General features: G+C 37.9%; 1 protein-coding gene across 2 annotated transcripts in view; it reads left to right on the forward strand.

Moving 5' to 3' along the window:
- Positions 1 to 9,450: 9,450 nt before the first annotated feature.
- Smp_175120.1 (Alpha-(1,6)-fucosyltransferase (EC 2.4.1.68) (Glycoprotein 6-alpha-L-fucosyltransferase) (GDP-fucose--glycoprotein fucosyltransferase) (GDP-L-Fuc:N-acetyl-beta-D-glucosaminide alpha1,6-fucosyltransferase) (alpha1-6FucT) (Fucosyltransferase 8), putative) overlaps positions 9,451 to 18,417 on the forward strand; it is a gene marked incomplete at both ends in the record, with an annotated part of 64,915 nt that continues 55,948 nt past the window's right edge. For both annotated transcript variants that reach the window (XM_018798697.1, XM_018798709.1), the window contains 2 exons: positions 9,451 to 9,719; positions 18,135 to 18,409. In XM_018798697.1, the coding sequence (XP_018646687.1) occupies positions 9,451 to 9,719; positions 18,135 to 18,409 (544 nt within the window). The remainder of the gene's footprint in view (positions 9,720 to 18,134; positions 18,410 to 18,417) is intronic.

The raw sequence follows: 18,417 nt of genomic DNA on the forward strand, positions 1-18,417 counted from the left end.
ATTTCAGGCGGCAGCTAACTAATTCATACGTCCCACTCTCATGGGATACACTGTCGATAATGGTGAATGGGATAGCATTCCTAATGAATAGAGCTACTCCCCCTCCTTTACGCGTTTGTGTTCTGTCGGCCCTTACTAATGTAAAACCCTCGAAATCAAGTTCCCTACTATCTATAGACGGCGTCAGCCATGTTTCTGTGACTGCGATTATGTCTGGCCTAGTTGAGTCAATCTGTACACCTAGTTCCGGTAGCTTATTTAGTAAGCTCCGGGCGTTGGTATAACAGATCCGAAGCCTATTTAGGTGGCCTCGTGCTTCACCCAGAGTGGCTTCGGCATCATCCTCTGTCGAAGCCTCACAACCCGAAAATTTACAATTTTCAGGTCTTTTTCACCAGCGTCTAATCTGAGCTGTAGTTCCTTTTCGGCTTCCCGTCTTTTAACACGGTCCGCCGACGGTAAGTCCTTACGGGGAAAAACTCCTGAACCCTTTAATTTATGTCCATTTTCTAAGATTAAGTCGCGTTCGTTCGGGGATTTGAAAACGACTTTAGGTAGTCTAGATTGATTTGGTTTCAGATGCGCTAGATTTCCTAGTCTATACACCTTTAGCAAGGTGACTCCGGGGATGTTTTTGGGCATAACTTGGTTGAGTAGTTGTTTTATCAACACAATGTCATGCTCAAAACGAGCTTTCGGTTCTAAGCTGTCACTCTCCTTGACTCTATGGAGAATGACTGATCTGTCGCTGTGATCAGACCTCGGCTTGTCGACCCTTTTGGTGGGGGTATGATTTCCTTTTACGTCATTTTGGCGTTTTTTTCTTACGACCCGTACCCAATCGCCAACGTTCTTTGGAGTGGTAACCACAGTCGCGTCAGGCGTACTGTGGGATTCCGGAAGGTTCAGGACGACTTGGGAGATTGGGTCATCTTTCGCGCTGGAAACCGATCGAGCCTTGTGGTTTCGGTTTCCGGAAGTTCCCTTGTGGGCACCATTTTTGATACGAGGGACAGAAGAGACTTTTTTGCGCGAGTTTCTGGTTGTGTTAGACCTCTTTGGAGGATGTTCTTCCTCCTTTGTAGAGTGTGGGTCGGCATTTTTCGGACTCACTTGGGCCTGCATTGTGTCAATCTGCGTGTCGACGGATTGAGTTCTGACTGATGTATCCCGACCGCGCTTGCCGAGACACTTTTTTGCGGCATTTACTATTGAGATGGCCTCGGTTAACAGGCTATTTGCATCCAAACAGCACTGTTGACATAGCCATACGCACCCATTTTTACTTAACCGCTTGAAAGCTGCAGGTGTTAGATTTGTGCAAACTTCGTGGTACCAACCTTTGCACTCATCGCACTGCATGCCGCTATCAACAGGATATCGACATCCTGGGCGGTGGCAAATGTTTTTGTTGCATCTTCCAGTCATTTTAGGATGCGAAAGTGAGTGTTGACTATAAGTAGAAAAAAACTATAAATAGTTAGGACTAAAGTACTAACAGACACAATAGAAAAACAAAGGTACTCTGGAGTACCGACGATAAAACTATTTAGGATACCAAAAATGATACTCTAATAGAATACTTTAGCTGAAATAAATTCAATCAAAGTATAAAAACAGTAGTCTTGATACGTTAATAACGATCAAAACAATAGAATTTACTCAACGAGGAAAAATACCACTGTCCTTTTTAAATAGCGCGGGTCAAACAAATATGGGTGTTAAACTTTGAGTCGTCATAGTCTGAAAATTATGCTTAAGACAGACTTTGCTTTCTGCTTTCAGATGTAAAGTAACACAGTTTAAGCTATGTTTGAAACTAATTTTGTGGACAATCTAACTGCCTTATTTAATCATAATATTTTAATGTAAAATCTGATCGGGTTTCTAATATTTGCTAACTGCTTGGTGACTAAGAATAGTTATCACCGATATGCATAATGAAGGATTAAGGTTCGTTTATAATGGACTGTCAATTAATCTAACGGTTCTTTATATACACTTGGGATTTGACGGTGTTCTAATGGTAGTGGTATCCAACATAAAATCTTAATGACTTGTGGACAGGACGTGCGTGTCAGTCTCAGTTTGGAAAAGACAGAAGTCTCTCTGGCCTATGTTATTCCTGGCAGTCATGATTCCTTAGTTGATCCAAATTTCCTTTGAAAACGTTGACAGGTGGAGCTTCATTCATGCGTTACGGTAATGAATTCCACTCGTTGATAGTTTGATGGGAAAGTCGATAGTTAGCTGACAAGTAATATGTTCTGGGCTTGTGAACGTTTTTGGAGTGTCCTCGTAAATTCTCTGTTTTAAAAGACGAAAAATAAGACCATATCAGGTGCAAATTTACCACTAAGTGATTTGAGAACTGCAATCAAGTCGCCTCCAGTTCTTCGATATGACAACGGAAATAGGTTTGGCTTGGCCAGTCGAGTACCACACAGGAGCTTTGCTATTCCGGGAATCAGCTTGGTTGCTGTTCTATAGATTCCCTAGCAATTTTTTCTTTGTACAACCTTCTAGATGATCGGGGCATGGGTATTCTGAGCTTCTCGATGTTTGGGTTTTGCATCATCAACCCCCAGTAACCTAAATCTAGCCCACGTTCTTTTACACAGAAGGGTGCGAACCCCCCTACTTAACCATGGTGGAGAGTTTTTCGGACTCTCTGGTGTAGTACAATGGATTTTAACGCTTTTGAGGGTTTCATGGAGAGGTTCGAAATCTGGGCTTTGATCAAGGAAGATGATGAAGATTTTAATATTGTGGCCCATTTCTTTACATTCATCGGAAAAGAAGCATACAGCCTTATAAAGTCCTTGGCACTACAAGACAAAGCGATGTCACTCCCCTATGCAACTCTCAAGCAACTACTGTTGGATCATGTAAAGTATACAAATTCAGAATACGGTAAGAGAGAAGGATCCGATAAAATGACTCGCCAGAACATCAGGAATTCCACTACTTTCCTGCGTCGTCGCAGTTCGATTCGTATTCAAAGCTATCCAGATAATAATTCATTGAGCTGTGAAACAGTCCATGAAGATGAGCACGAGTTTTGTAAATGCTTGTTCTGCGGCAAGTTTCACCCATGCAATTCGGGTGTATTTCGTAATTATAAATGTCTTAAATGTGGTAAAACTGGATGCATTCAGTCAGTTTGTAATACCATGATTCATTTCGCTGAAAGTAATGCTAAGATGGATATTTCTAATGATCACTTACCTTCATCTCGTAGTGGTATAACGTCACATAACAGTCCTAATGTGTTAGCGAGAATGACAATGATTGGTTGTCTTGATGATTCAGAAATTAGATAGGATGATAGGTGTTATGTGTTACATATATTCCCCTATCCTTATTATGTATTGACTGCTCCTTATTGATGGACTGTTATTGATTGACTGTTCTTTGTGTCGGATTTTGGTGTGGAAATATATTGACGTTGTAGTCAGGCTAATCTCGTGTTCTTGATCTGAGTTGTGTTGAAGTCCTGTAGAATAGACACTGGGTGGGAATCCAGTGTAGATATTCGTCTAAGGTAAATTAACGTCCACATACGTGTAAAAAAAGAAAGGACTATTATAACCAGAACCCTAGAGTTATAACAAGCATCCTCTAACGTTTATAACAAGTCCAGAGTTGAATGAAACCCAGAATCATTGTGAGACAAAAAAATTTTAATCAACAAACTTATCGGATTTCTCATGTTATTGTACCAGATATGGTTTGTCGTAATAATTCACATACTTCTGATGAAATTTCTTACAACACTGAGAATAATATGTTGAATGAGTCGAATCATGATCAAAAACCAAATTCAGTTTTCGTAGATGCTGATTTTCCTAATGATCCGTTATTCTCTAATGAAACTCTTAATGAGTTCGAGGGAAATATTTCGGAAAAATCAAATTCTGATATCATATTAAATGATATTTACCCTCACAATGGATTTATCTCCAGTGATATTCCCAATGAATGTGACAAGTATGTTCCTAATGAGTCGAATTCTAGTCAAATTTCTGATGTTATTGTATCAGATATTGCATATTCTCACGAGCAATGTTTGTTGAGTAGAATCCCTAGTCAGTGGACTAATGAATCAGAGGGGATAGCGAAATTTCCCCAAGCAATTAGGAAACCAGTTTACTCGGAAGTGAAGTTTGCACAGATAGAGTATCTATGTCACGTCCAAGATTATCCTAATGAGTATGATGCAGATGAATGTTTTCCATTCGATTGTTTTGCAGGTAAATCAAACCTAGGTGAATTTCATGTGTTAATTACATATATCAATGCATATTTATCTGTGCATTGTAATATGAATTACAAAAAGAATATAAATCAGGATTTTTATTCAAGTTAAAGTCACATGATGGAATACCTCAAATTACATATCGGTGTTTATCCCCAAATACTCACATACAGTAATCGATGCGTGAGATTTGAGATAATGCGAATTGGGAACGTCATATTGGCTAAAACATTGCGACGTAAGGACCCATTATTATTTCGTGGATGAGGATATTGTTGGAAAGTCTATGATGCAAATTCTAAATATCAATGGTTTCACTAAAAAACCGACATGATGATTGTATACAATTCTAGAACGCAGGTGAGTCTGTTCCTATTTCGGTTGTTAATTCTAATACTAACGAGTGCATTCTAGATAAAACAGAGCCTACATTCAATACACTGTTGAACAGATGCAAAATGAAATTATGAAGAAAACATATAATCGATTACCGACACCTACACTCCAATTTGAGCTGTGGAAGATGTGATATTTGAATAAATCAATGACTTATTTGTACTGATGACTGTTGTGATTTTGGATCCCAAATACAATACATTCGTCTGTGCTCATCTAATACTTCTTGATTAAATTGCGTTATTCCTGGGATTACTAGTTTATACTACAATTCAAATACTTCTGATTATCATGCACACAAACCAGGTGAGTTTTGTTGATCGGCACTGAAGATCCATCTGACTATCTCACCGGGGTTGATGAGACTCCCAAGGTGGGTGGAATGGTGAATGTGCTCAATTATTTTGCTTCCTGGCATTAGTCGATGCGAACTAGTCTTGTAGGAGCATTTCGCTCATAGAAAGGAAGAATGGTATACTGAACATAATTAGAAGACTAAGTCCTGTTAGCGTCATCACTAGACCGAACTATGCTATCATATTATTTTAATTGGATAAATGGGCTTCCTGTCAGGGGACTAACCTTTAAAAATCCAAGCATTATCACTCACGGTACGCATTAGTCCAAAGTAAGTAAATCTGAGAATAGTCTATATCACTTGGTGAACACCCTACGAAGTTAACAACTGATGCAATTTTAAGACATAGACTCGTTCATTTGTGTTCAAATAGAGATCTTTAATGTGGTACACCTTTTAAGGAAAAGCTGCAATAGAATCCTTCTCACTGGAGTCGAATAGCCTCTTAAGGTTAGAAAATCAGATAACGGTTGAGCATCTGAATGTTTACTTATGCTTGAAAACCCGCCGAAAAATAAACATTTGATCAGTACATGGACATCTAGGTCTGGATTCGACCTACCCTTTTCGGGTTTGCTGTTTATACGATCTAGACGTAGAATCATAAGCAAGGATAATCTTTTAGACATTATTACCAAAGGTGGATTTCCATATTTTTTTATAAACTGCAATGACACTTGTTAGGAACTTGTTTGACGGTTGGTGTCGATATGGTTCATTTTTCGAAACAATTTTGTATTCCCATGCTATACGATATCTCTCCTTATTTTCGAAGTTGGTCACTGGGAATCAAAGGCTTTCTGAACGTAGTCATAGGAGATAGTGGTGGCTATCTGTTCGCTCACTTGTGACACTGACCCACCCTAGTGATTTTCAAGTCGGTTCAAACAAATTTAACATTGAAATCACTGAAAAGGATACTGGATCAGAGCATTTAGGTTTTGAAGAGTCGCAAATCTCCCAGTCAGACTCACAATGTTTCGAACTTCAGTTAGAGGTAACGACTATTTATTAGCAGAAACGATTGCATGTAGAATATTCCACTGATGAGTATAATCTTCGTTCTGCTACGCAGAATCAGACCTCCACGAGCACGGCGTGACAGACACACGTGCACAATACCTAGTAGCAGTGAGAGCACTACAGTGAAACTTTAACACGTACATCACGCCTAGTATGTTTACTAGAGATGTGTCACAACCTTAGGAAACTCTAAAAAGGTTATTCTTCAGCGTGGAGATCTTACTGATTGACGAAGGTTAGATCAACTCCTCAATAACATCGATCTACAATATCGCTCAGTGGCAGAAATGTTGCGACGTATGCGAGGTGTCATTGGTCTAAGAAAGTTAGACGAGTGTCTATCTAGGCGGCTCTTCATGTGTTTGCTTCCTAAACAGGTGCAGGCAGTCATTCTCTCATTTCGAAATAACGCTGTAGATGAACTGGCTGCATTTGCCGATCGGATTCTGGAGATCACCACAGATTCCAACGCCGAGATGTATTCAGTCAACCGAAAGGCTCAGACGACGCGGAGTGACGTCACAGACCTCTGTCATACTCTCACTCGTCATCTTAATGTTCATCATGATAGTATACGCTCTCAAATTTCTTGTAGATGCTCGTTATGGAAAAGATGTCACCATACCACGAGAGTTAGATGGTCTTGATTGGTTCTAGCATCACCATAAGTGAGGTAAGTATTCTAGAAATTGCAGGAAACCCTGGAGTCTCCCAATCTCCAAACAGTCCGACATGAATAACTTTTCGTGAAACTTCTTTCCGGTTTGTGTTGACGGTAACCGTAGCCTATGAACATAGCCACCTGTTATACATCACTGACGTGGTGACGAAAGTTCGCTATCTCAATGATACTGGCGCAGAAATAAGCGTTCTACCGGTGAATTTCTACAACTACCTACATGAACCGGTCTTCAACCTGCAGGCAGCGAATGGAAAACCGATTGCTATATGAAATATGTTCATCTAAATGTGGGTTTACGCAAACCCGTTCACTGGCTCCTCGTTGTAGATGTCTCAATTCCAATCATTGGTATAGACCTGCTACAACACTATAATCTACTCATCGACCCGAGCAAACGGAGTTTAGATGAAAATACTGAATCGTCTGTTGTGTAACTTCATTTTCCGGTTGTAAATTATATAATCGATCCATTCTATCTACAGATACTCGATAAGTACCCTGATCTGTACCAAGCGCTAACTAAATAACTGTGTATAACCAGCAATGTTGCATATCATATCACGACTACAGGTCCACCTCTACTTCCGAAAGCGCTTCGACTAGCTCCCGGAAGGCTAAGGCTGGTCAAAAACTAATTGGAGCACATGATAGATTATGGAATTATTGGGCCATCAAACAGCCCATGGGCATCTCTCTCGCTTATTGTCCCTAAAAGGAACAGTAGTGATTGACATCCGACTGGTGATTATCGGCAACTGAATGCGGAAACTACTCCCGATCGTTACCCCTTGCCGCACACTCACGAGTTGACAGCTACCTTGGGATGTGCAACTGGTTTTTTGAAAGCGTATAACTGAATTCTTATGGCTACAGGCTACATCGTTGAAGTCGCCATCATCACAAGACTATATAAACTTTTGTGTATGCCTTTCGATTTACGAAATGATGCACAAACTCTCGACAGATTCACTGAAGAGGTCTTTTGAGGTCTCAGCTTGTTACACTCATGTGTCGATGACGTCTTGATCACATGTCCGGGTAGGGAATCTCACCTTGTTTTCGAACGACTACAAAAACACGGGGGCTACCATACCGATGTTTTGTTTGCGCCATCAAAACTGTTAGGTGAGCTCACAGATAGAACACAAAAAACTCTTTAAGCTTAGGAGAGAAACAAGAAGCTGGTTTCTAGAATAAGCGTCACCAAAGCTCTATAGGTGATAAACACTAGACACCCAGGACTGGAAATTCTTTGCTGCTGTAAATGAAAATTCAATCTAAATAGTTATATAAAAGCCTTTATACCTTAGGATAATATCAGAACTAAAAGATTCACTCGACGAGGAAAAATACTACTGCTCTTTTTGAATGATGTGCCAGGAAATAACCAATTTTAGCCTTATTTCTGCCATGGATTATATACTGTTTATAGAAAAACTGTCCATCATTTAATGTGTCACTCTTTTAAATACATCTATCCATACTAACATCATGCTATCATAAGCAAGCTACTGGTTGTTTATTCAGTCGGGAGAAGTTGAAAAATATCAATAATTCTCATTCAGTTCATTAATGTAGTCAGTGATGCAGTCGATTATTCGCTATCGACATGTTTCTATTTCGTTTGGTGTATGTTCACTATATGACGGATCCAAAAATTGTGACAAACGGGGTTTTATGGAACAACGAATGGAGTGTTAGTGCCGCTTTGGGTTATGTTTATTTACAACACACAGGTTCGGTAAACATTTCATGTGGCGGGTTATCGCAAATATCCCACCACCTTTTAGGAACTGGGAAATAACATACTAGTCCTCCGCACTCGATGTTCATCGAACACCCGGGTCGTTTTGTGTGTCGATTCTGTCCACAGCAGAATAGTTTTATGAAGTTGTTCACAAATATATATATTTCAAAGCTTATGTATACAGCTTGTCATTAATGATTGTATGAAAATTTAAAAACCCTCAAATACGTATACTTAGAAAGATTCACCATAGTTTGATGACAAAGTATGAATGTCCCTAGCTGGTGGATGTTGGTTTCGATGTAAAACCATTGCTTGGTGACATACAACTTGCAATCAAAGGCAATTTTCTGGTATTCTGATCTGCTCTCTTCACAAGCACCAGAACTCCAACGACTGCTGTTTAGGACGTTTCAGTTTGACAACATCATATACTGTCAAATTCGTAGTTTAGTAATGGGAATTTCATCAGACCCCATTCTGTTATTATTATGGGTTGTCTTCTGAATACGGGGCTTCAACAAGCAATCTTCAAAGTGGCAAGATATCCTATGTGTGTTGACATGTTTGCTGTCAGAAGTCACAAATAGCGTGCAATCTACCTGCTAAGACTCCTCACCAAGGCTTATCATAATATACAGTCTACCATGAAGCGCATTTATGTATCTTGAAATCGCCGTATAATAAGGAGTAAGCGGTACAATTCAGCGCCTAGTTTTAAAGTAATAGGGACATATACCACTGAAAACGGAAGGAATTGGTAAACATGGAAGTGCTTAAGTGGTAACTTCTACTCAGAAATTCGTAGATGAACCTGAAAAGAATAAAGTACGAAACGGATTTGCCATTGGTCAATACAAAACCTAACTTTATCCATCTTAACGTCAAACGTGATTATGTTGCAAGGATAGTTAATGAAGAATGTAGCAATTCGTCAGGCAGAACCGAAACGTCCTACTAAAACGGCGCGTATATTAATCACATAGATGGTCGTTACAAGTAAGCGTCGTCATCTACCTTCTTATGTACTTATAGGTTTTGAAAATTTGTTCCATGTACGCCCTTTGATAACTACAGCAGTTGCTCTATGGATCTGCGTAATTATCTATTTGAGTTTCAATTTCTTCAATCTGGAAAGTAGTGATCAGCAAAGTTCAGCGTGTCAATCTTTGCTGGATATAATTACTGGTTTGAAAACGCAAGTCGATATCGGGTCGGCAAACCTAAGGATATTCCTTACGTCGTATAATGCCAAGTTAGTTATAGTTTTTAAGATGAATTAATCTTTCACCAAAACCTCATTCCGGCTTCTGATTGGCTCGTCCATGAATTAATTCGTCGGATATTTAGGGTAAAAGTCGGCAGTTCGTCGGATATTTAGGTTGAAAGGCGGCAATTAGTTGGATATTTAGGGCAAAAATCGGAAGTTCGACGGTTATTTATTTATTTTATTATTATTTATTTTCCAATGCATTTTCTACTTTATTTCCCCTTTATTGGTTGTTTGGGTTATAGTCTCGCCCCAGGTCTAAAAATAAAAGGCAATTCCTGACTGGATTCCTGCCAGTAGTTGCTTTTATTCTGTCCGTCTTGATGGGATAGTAAGAAATTAGAGACAAAAGCATACACTATTGCCCTTTCGTCGTTTCTGCCTACACTCTCAGTAACTGCAGCTTGGTTCCAGTAAAAGATGCGTTTGCTGGGCGCTTGGACATCATCACTGTAGTAGACTCAGATCGATAAACTAAGATCAACTGGGAAACTTGCCTTATATTGTCTCAACCTATCAAACGCCCTGGTACAGCTGAGAGTGGGGAGGGTCCGCTCTCCATCTCGAAATGCTCTCACATGGCCACGCCTATATAGCCTCTGCCAGGAAAGTCCTACTCACTGCCTCCTCGCACCACGGGTGTTGATTACGAAATCGAGAGAAAGAAAAGTGAATACCCGACTCTTCATCCGGGTTGGTGGACACGGCGCGTCCACCTAGGGGAGTTGGAAAACCCAGATTCCAAACCGATGGTGCACATGGGCTCCAGTATCCTGAGATAACAAATGGAGTATGAATCAATCGTCGGTCACCAGCTATCATGGGACTGCATCTCCTCACGATGCTCCACTGCCTTGTGGATCAGACCGTTAGGTCAAAGGCTCCGGATGTGGCCCCCTAAGAAAACCACCTGCTTCAGTTTTGGCATCTGGGCAGTATCACAGCCTTCACACAAATCGAATGAGATTTGTGCGGCGCATATTTATCTGGTGCTTCCTTGTACCAAACGAACTGCAGTTGCACGTTATTTTCAAGCGACATACATGAGAGACTGACTTGTTTCTGAACACTTGAGATTAGAAAGCCTATAGGGAACCTAAAGCGAGGCTAAGCAGCAGGTCTTGGTAGAGTAACGCTATAGATGTTCAAGGATAGTGGTCCACTTGCAGTTAATAAACCAACAAACACTAGATAGAGGTTGAGAGCTCGACGTATTCCCATCCGTCTGGTTTTAATCAGCGATCGTTATGGTCAAGGAGAAAGGACAAGGATCGTCTCAGGCAATCATAGTGGAATCAGTTTGACTGATGTGATATCCGAAATAATAGCCTTCATAATTATCTAACGCTAAACTAACGTTCGTGAAACAAAAACTTTGGAGAATCAGTTGATGTAAACCTGACTGTGGATGTATCGACTAAATGTTTAATCTTCGTCAAGTTTTAGAACGAATAAGTACTTATTTGCCCCCAATAATAGTTGTCTTTCTTAACCTTAAGACGGTATTTGACTCTGTTAATCAAGAGGTTTCGTGACAATGTCGTTGAAAGGCTTACCAAAGAAGTACACTAACTGCTCATGTATGTTGGTATCACCGAGTGAGGAATGTTATAATTAGGCATAGACTGCGAGCTAAGGATGCTAAATCACTTGATGAGGTAATAAGTTGTCATCGGCTGAGATGATTGGGAAATGTGTTACAAATGCCCAACTGTTACATATTTCGGCGGATAATGCTGTCTAGTTTAGGATTAGGACAGAAGGAAACAAGGGGTGGTTAAACCAAAATATGGATTCAGTCCATGACGCCATTGACTATATTCAGTAATCTCACTTAAAAGTTTGTCTTTAAATGCTGCAATATATTTTCGTTTTTAAAAAATTATCAATTATACGAATTATAATAATACAATCTCCCGATTAATTTCATTCTTTTGCAATAGAAATAAAGAAGAAAATACCATTGTAGACAGAGGTAAGTTATGTGTGACAGTTTCTGGTATTGACTAAATATTTTCTATATAGAGCACTGTGAGCTGTAAATCATTATTTACATAATCTTTAATAGTGTACCATACTTGCTACTGTTTTTAGTTCACCCTTTAAACATTTTGATACCAGGTTAAAATAATTCCTTAGAGTTGCATAGAGCAATCCAAAGAACCTTTAGCGTAGGGAAACTACAATTAATGTTTTCTACACATCTGATGGTCATTCTAAGATTGAAATATAGATTACATAGACTAATCACCTCTTTATGTGTATATGAATTCAAATGCTCTTGTGAAGCAAATTATATTGAGAAGTGTTCTAAGAATTTGTAAATTAGACGTGGCTTATTTTCGGATTAATAATTCTAATATATAATTGTATGAGCTTAAGAGAATTTATTGAGAATATTCTTCGTTCTTGTATCTGTGTCAAAAAAGAAGTCAAAGGTCAAAATAAAGCTAATGAAAAGAGAAACACGAATATGAATAGTTTATTTACGTAACAATTGTACGATAACAAGGAACGAATCGTGCGAAGAAATTTCTTTTCAATTAGTTATTCATCATGGCTCTACACTAATATATATATATATATATGATTTACAATAATTAAATAACACTCATGGAGTAGATACGTTACGTAATGATTATATAATGACATCGATTATAAACTAAAATTAATTGGAAGAGAAGGATTAATACTAATCAAAGTTATTATTCGAAAATCAAGCGTTTGCTACGTTGCATAACATATAAAAAAGAGAAGAAAGAACTAACAAAATATTTTTTGATGAATGGTTAGTAATATAGTAGTTATGTAAGAATCAAGAGACGAATGAAGAAAATAAGTAAAATACAAAAATGGAAGGAATAAGATAATTGTTTACCGAAATTATGCTACAAACTCCGCTATACCGATGGCCAAGGTAGCAAGAATGGTTGTACAAATTTATTTTGGATACAAAGGTTTGGTTTGTGAATATGAATTGCGATGGCTTCAGCTATGTGCAATAGACGAGCTCGTAAACCATGTGGCACATCTGATGGAATATGGTAGATAACCTTAAAAGCTTGGTTCAGTTCAACATGATGACCTGTGTCCACCAAGTGAGCGAGAATAGAACTCTTAATCACCTTTATCTGTCCTTTGGACAACCATGACGGATGGTTTTCTGTTATTCGTTGACGAACTTGCCGAATTGTACGCCCTATATAACTGGCTCCACAGGAGCAGTTGAATTGGTAAATACACATAGATGTGGCGAATTCAGGCAATTCGTCTTTATTAACAGTTCTTATTGTGGGGCGGTTGTAGAAGACGGTACTCAGTCGGGCTGCATTAAATGTTTTCTGTACTGCCCTTCTTAACCTCTGTGTCAAGATTTCTTCAGTAGCATCATTTAAGAATTGTAACTTTAGGAACAGTACCTTCTTCGGAACAGTAAGTAACTTTGTCCTTCTTTTCGTCTCCGTCATGTGTTTGTCGATGAATTTCATTGGATACCCATTCTTACTAAGCAAGTTTCGAATATTAGCCAATTCATCTAAAATAATGTCATCCGAGCAAATCATTCTAGCACGATGAGTCAGGATCTTTATTAAGTTTCTTTTGTATTTCATTGGTACTGCGCTATAGAAATGAGTGTACTGTCCAACTGTAGATTTTCTATGTAACCCTCTTTTTAATGTTCCATCTACTCTTCTGGTTAGTTGGACATCTAGAAACGATATACTACCATTCTGTTCTTCTTCTAGTGTAAAAGTAATTGATGGGTGGGTGTTATTAAATATATTAAGGATGTTCTCCTTTTCATGTTCTTTCTCTAATACTATGAAAGTATCATCTATATAGCGACAATATGATGTTAGATGGCTAATTGTGTCTTTGAGTGGACCATTTTCTAGTTTTGCCAGAAAAATGTCTGCCAGTATAGGGCCCAATGGTGACCCCATGGCTACCCCATCCAATTGTCTATAATATTCATTGTCAAATCGGAATCTGTTTGTCTAGATATTTTTTAAGTTTCGTATTTTTCTTTTCTTGAGTTAACCACTAGCTTAACATAGTCCAGATATTGTTTTCTTAATTTACCAGGGAGCTCTTCAACCGCGTAAATTCGCTCGTTGACATTTTGTGATATCTCAGTAATATATGAATTTGGGGAATCGATTTGATTAAGCGCATAGCGTTTGAGAGTCCTTCCATTTGGTCGAACTATAGAGCGACGTAAAGATTTCCAATACGATAATATAAAAAATCTATCACTCAAGAATAAATTTATTATATCATTAGATGTATTTTCCTTATTCACCAACATTCCTCAACTTGAAACGGCAGATTTTATTTGCAATGCATTAACAGAGAGGCACATAGAAACCGTAATTCCCGTATCCGCAATAAATTAAGAAAACAATATCTCTTCGCTCGATTCGTTCCTTTTTTTTTAATTAACAAATGTCAAAATGGGAATTTTCACTTTATTAAAATGTTCTGAGCATTCATTTGCGCTAAAGGTTCTCAACGAGTATCTGAAATATAGCACAAGGCTCAGTGAAGCGAAAACAAATGTTGATTTTATAAAGCAGTGCATTGAAACTAACTTGTATCCCAAATTGTATTGGAAATCGTTACGTCGCTCTAGAGTTCGACCAAATGGAAGGACTCTCAAACGCTATGCGCTTAATCAAATTGATTCTCTAAATTCATATATTACCGAGATGTCAAAAAATGTCAACGAGCGAATTTACGCGGTTGAAGAGCTCCCTGTTAAGTTAAGAAAACAATATCTGGACTATGTTAAGCTGGTGGTGAACTCAAGAAAAGAAAAGAAAAATATGAAACTTAAGAAATATCTAGACAAACAGGTTCCTGAAATGAAATTCCCACCTAATCCAGGTCAGTACGTACACAATTTTTCCAGTATAAAGCTTGATATGACTGAGTTAGAAGCGTTATCATTAGGCCCTAAGTTTTGTGATTTTAAGAAGACTGTTAATAAGATGGACGTCGAAATTCAGTTTGAAAATCTGTATACCCAAACAGCAGAATTAGTATCTTCTTCAAAAGATAATGTCGAAAGTTTCAAATCAACACTAGTGGACTGTTGCTTTAGATACTTAAATCATGGACATAATTCGAAAGGAATTTTGACGAATAAACATAAGGAAGCTCTAAGAAAACTTAAAACTAATGACAATTTATTAATCACTAAACCAGACAAAGGTTATGGGATAGTACTCATGGATAAAAACAACTATATAAACAAGATGAAAGCCCTTTTAAATGATCAAAGTAAATTTCAGAAACTAGTAGTGAAGAATGACTTGGCAGACAAGATTGAAAAGCAAATAATAGATTCGTTGAAACAAATCAAACAACAGGGTTTCATCTCAGAAAAAGTGTTCGAAATGTTAAAACCTACAGGAACGAGAACACCAAGGCTATATGGCTTGCCAAAAATACATAAAAGTGGCTTGCCCCTTCGACCCGTTTTAGATATGAATAACTCAGCCTACCACACTATAGCAAAATGGTTGGTGCAAATTCTCAAACCGCTCCACAAAGAAATTGTTAAACATAGTGTCAAGGATTCCTTTGAATTTGTCAATAATGTAAAAAATCTATCGCTCAAGAATAAATTTATGATATCATTAGATGTAACGTCCCTATTCACCAACATTCCTCTACTTGAAACGGTAGATTTTATTTGCAATGAATTAACAGAGAGGAACTTAGAAACGGTAATTCCCGTATCCGCAATAAAACAGCTAATTCTTAGATGCACAATGAATGTTCAATTCCGATTCGACAATGAGTATTATAGACAATTAGATGGGGTAGCCATGGGGTCACCATTGGGCCCTATACTGGCAGACATTTTTCTGGCAAAACTAGAAAATGGTCCACTCAAAGACACAATTAGCCATCTAACATCATATTGTCGCTATATAGATGATACTTTCATAGTATTAGAGAAAGAACATGAAAAGGAGAACATCCTTAATATATTTAATAATATCCACCCATCAATTACTTTTACACTAGAAGAAGAACAGAATGGTAGTATATCGTTTCTAGATGTCCAACTAACCAGAAGAATAGACGGAACATTAAAAAGAGGATTACATAGAAAATCTACAGTTGGACAGTACACTCATTTCTATAGCGCAGTACCAATGAAATACAAAAGAAACTTAATAAAGATCCTGACTCATCGTGCTAGAATGATTTGCTCGGATGACATTATTTTAGATGAATTGGCTAATATTCGAAACTTGCTTAGTAAGAATGGGTATCCAATGAAATTCATCGACAAACACATGACGGAGACGAAAAGAAGGACAAAGTTACTTACTGTTCCGAAGAAGGTACTGTCCCTAAAGTTACAATTCTTAAATGATGCTACTGAAGAAATCTTGACACAGAGGTTAAGAAGGGCAGTACAGAAAACATTTAATGCAGCCCGACTGAGTACCGTCTTCTACAACCGCCCCACAATAAGAACTGTTAATAAAGACGAATTGCCTGAATTCGCCACATCTATGTGTATTTACCAATTCAACTGCTCCTGTGGAGCCAGTTATATAGGGCGTACAATTCGGCAAGTTCGTCAACGAATAACAGAAAACCATCCGTCATGGTTGTCCAAAGGACAGATAAAGGTGATTAAGAGTTCTATTCTCGCTCACTTGGTGGACACAGGTCATCATGTTGAACTGAACCAAGCTTTTAAGGTTATCTACCATATTCCATCAGATGTGCCACATGGTTTACGAGCTCGTCTATTGCACATAGCTGAAGCCATCGCAATTCATATTCACAAACCAAACCTTTGTATCCAAAATAAATTTGTACAACCATTCTTGCTACCTTGGCCATCGGTATAGCGGAGTTTGTAGCATAATTTCGGTAAACAATTATCTTATTCCTTCCATTTTTGTATTTTACTTATTTTCTTCATTCGTCTCTTGATTCTTACATAACTACTATATTACTAACCATTCATCAAAAAATATTTTGTTAGTTCTTTCTTCTCTTTTTTATATGTTATGCAACGTAGCAAACGCTTGATTTTCGAATAATAACTTTGATTAGTATTAATCCTTCTCTTCCAATTAATTTTAGTTTATAATCGATGTCATTATATAATCATTACGTAACGTATCTACTCCATGAGTGTTATTTAATTATTGTAAATCATATATATATATATATATATATATATATATATATATATATTAGTGTAGAGCCATGATGAATAACTAATTGAAAAGAAATTTCTTCGCTCGATTCGTTCCTTTTTTAATTAACATCTTATTGTCGCTATTTATTTAAACACATACATATTGGTACAAATGGGCACCGGATATATACGCGTCACACAAAACAATAAGAATGGGAAGAGAAAGGGGGGACCTGCGTACATATAAAAGAAAATAAAAGGATGAAAAAAGGAGAAGAGTAATGATGGGTGGAACTGAAATGTACAACCAGAAGACTCTTTCAGTTAAGAAAGTTATAACCACTCTTTATGAAGAAAGTAAAAGAAAAATACAGCAGGATCGCCACTGGCTTCTATTCTGAGCCATATCTGATAACGTCTCTAGTCACTGTGTTGCACCATCTCTCGGACCCCAGCCAGGGAGTCGTGAAGGACCAACCGAAGCTAGCCCTTTGCAGCTCTCTTTCATACCACGACACCATGCTATACACTGACCACCTCTCCGCATTTTCCAACCAGTCGCAGCGTCGGCAAATAATGCACGACTAGGAATCCTCTGACAATCTTATACACGCTCTTACTAAATGCCAGTAAGGCTATTAGTAACCATTTTCGAGCCATTACACATATACCTAATGAAGGATGTATTCCAGTTCGTTGACAAGATCAAAAACAAACTAAAGAACAAACGATAATGTCCTTAGATGTAGCATCATTATATACAAATGTCTCACTCATGGAGACCGTCGAATATATCTGTGAACAACTTAGAGAACTAGAAATAGAGACTACAATCCCTCTGGGCATCGTTAAGGAAATTTTACCTAACTGTACTATGAACGTAAACTTCAAATTGAATGGTGAAATATATAGACGATTAGATGGCTTCGCACTGGGTTCACTACTAGGTCTCATACTGGCTGACATTTTTCTCACTAAACTAGAAAACGGTACAATGGCACGACTTATTGACAAGTGTTCATTTTCCTGTCGACATATGGATGATACGTTGTGAAGAACATACTAACAGAGTAGGAGGAGAAATAACGTCCAAACTAATCTTACAGGCTTCTACCCTAGAAATTTTAGGTGTGAAGAGCAATGAAACATCAAGAATATTCGTTATTCGTGTAAAGGTTATTCACTGTGTTTATCAGTATTACTCTTTTATTTTTACTTATCCCCATAGTTGGGATACATGGTATGTCATATGAGATCTTACGTCGCCGTGCCTTGCAGTATGCTCGTGAAATCAAGTATAGTCTTGTTCAACTCGATAGTGTAAATGAGAAAATAAAAACTATCAAAAACTACTCTTTAATTAGACCGTTAAAAGAAGTGAAAGTCTCAGTGGAGCAATTAAAAAGTCAGTTACAGGATATTTCACTACACTTACACGTTGATATTGATGGAATTGGACGAGTTGACGGTGTGTTGGAATCACGAATAAATTATCTGGAATGTTTATCA

This window comes from Schistosoma mansoni, assembly GCF_000237925.1.
Source record: "Schistosoma mansoni, WGS project CABG00000000 data, supercontig 0151, strain Puerto Rico, whole genome shotgun sequence".
NCBI classification, from domain to species: Eukaryota; Metazoa; Platyhelminthes; class Trematoda; order Strigeidida; family Schistosomatidae; genus Schistosoma; species Schistosoma mansoni.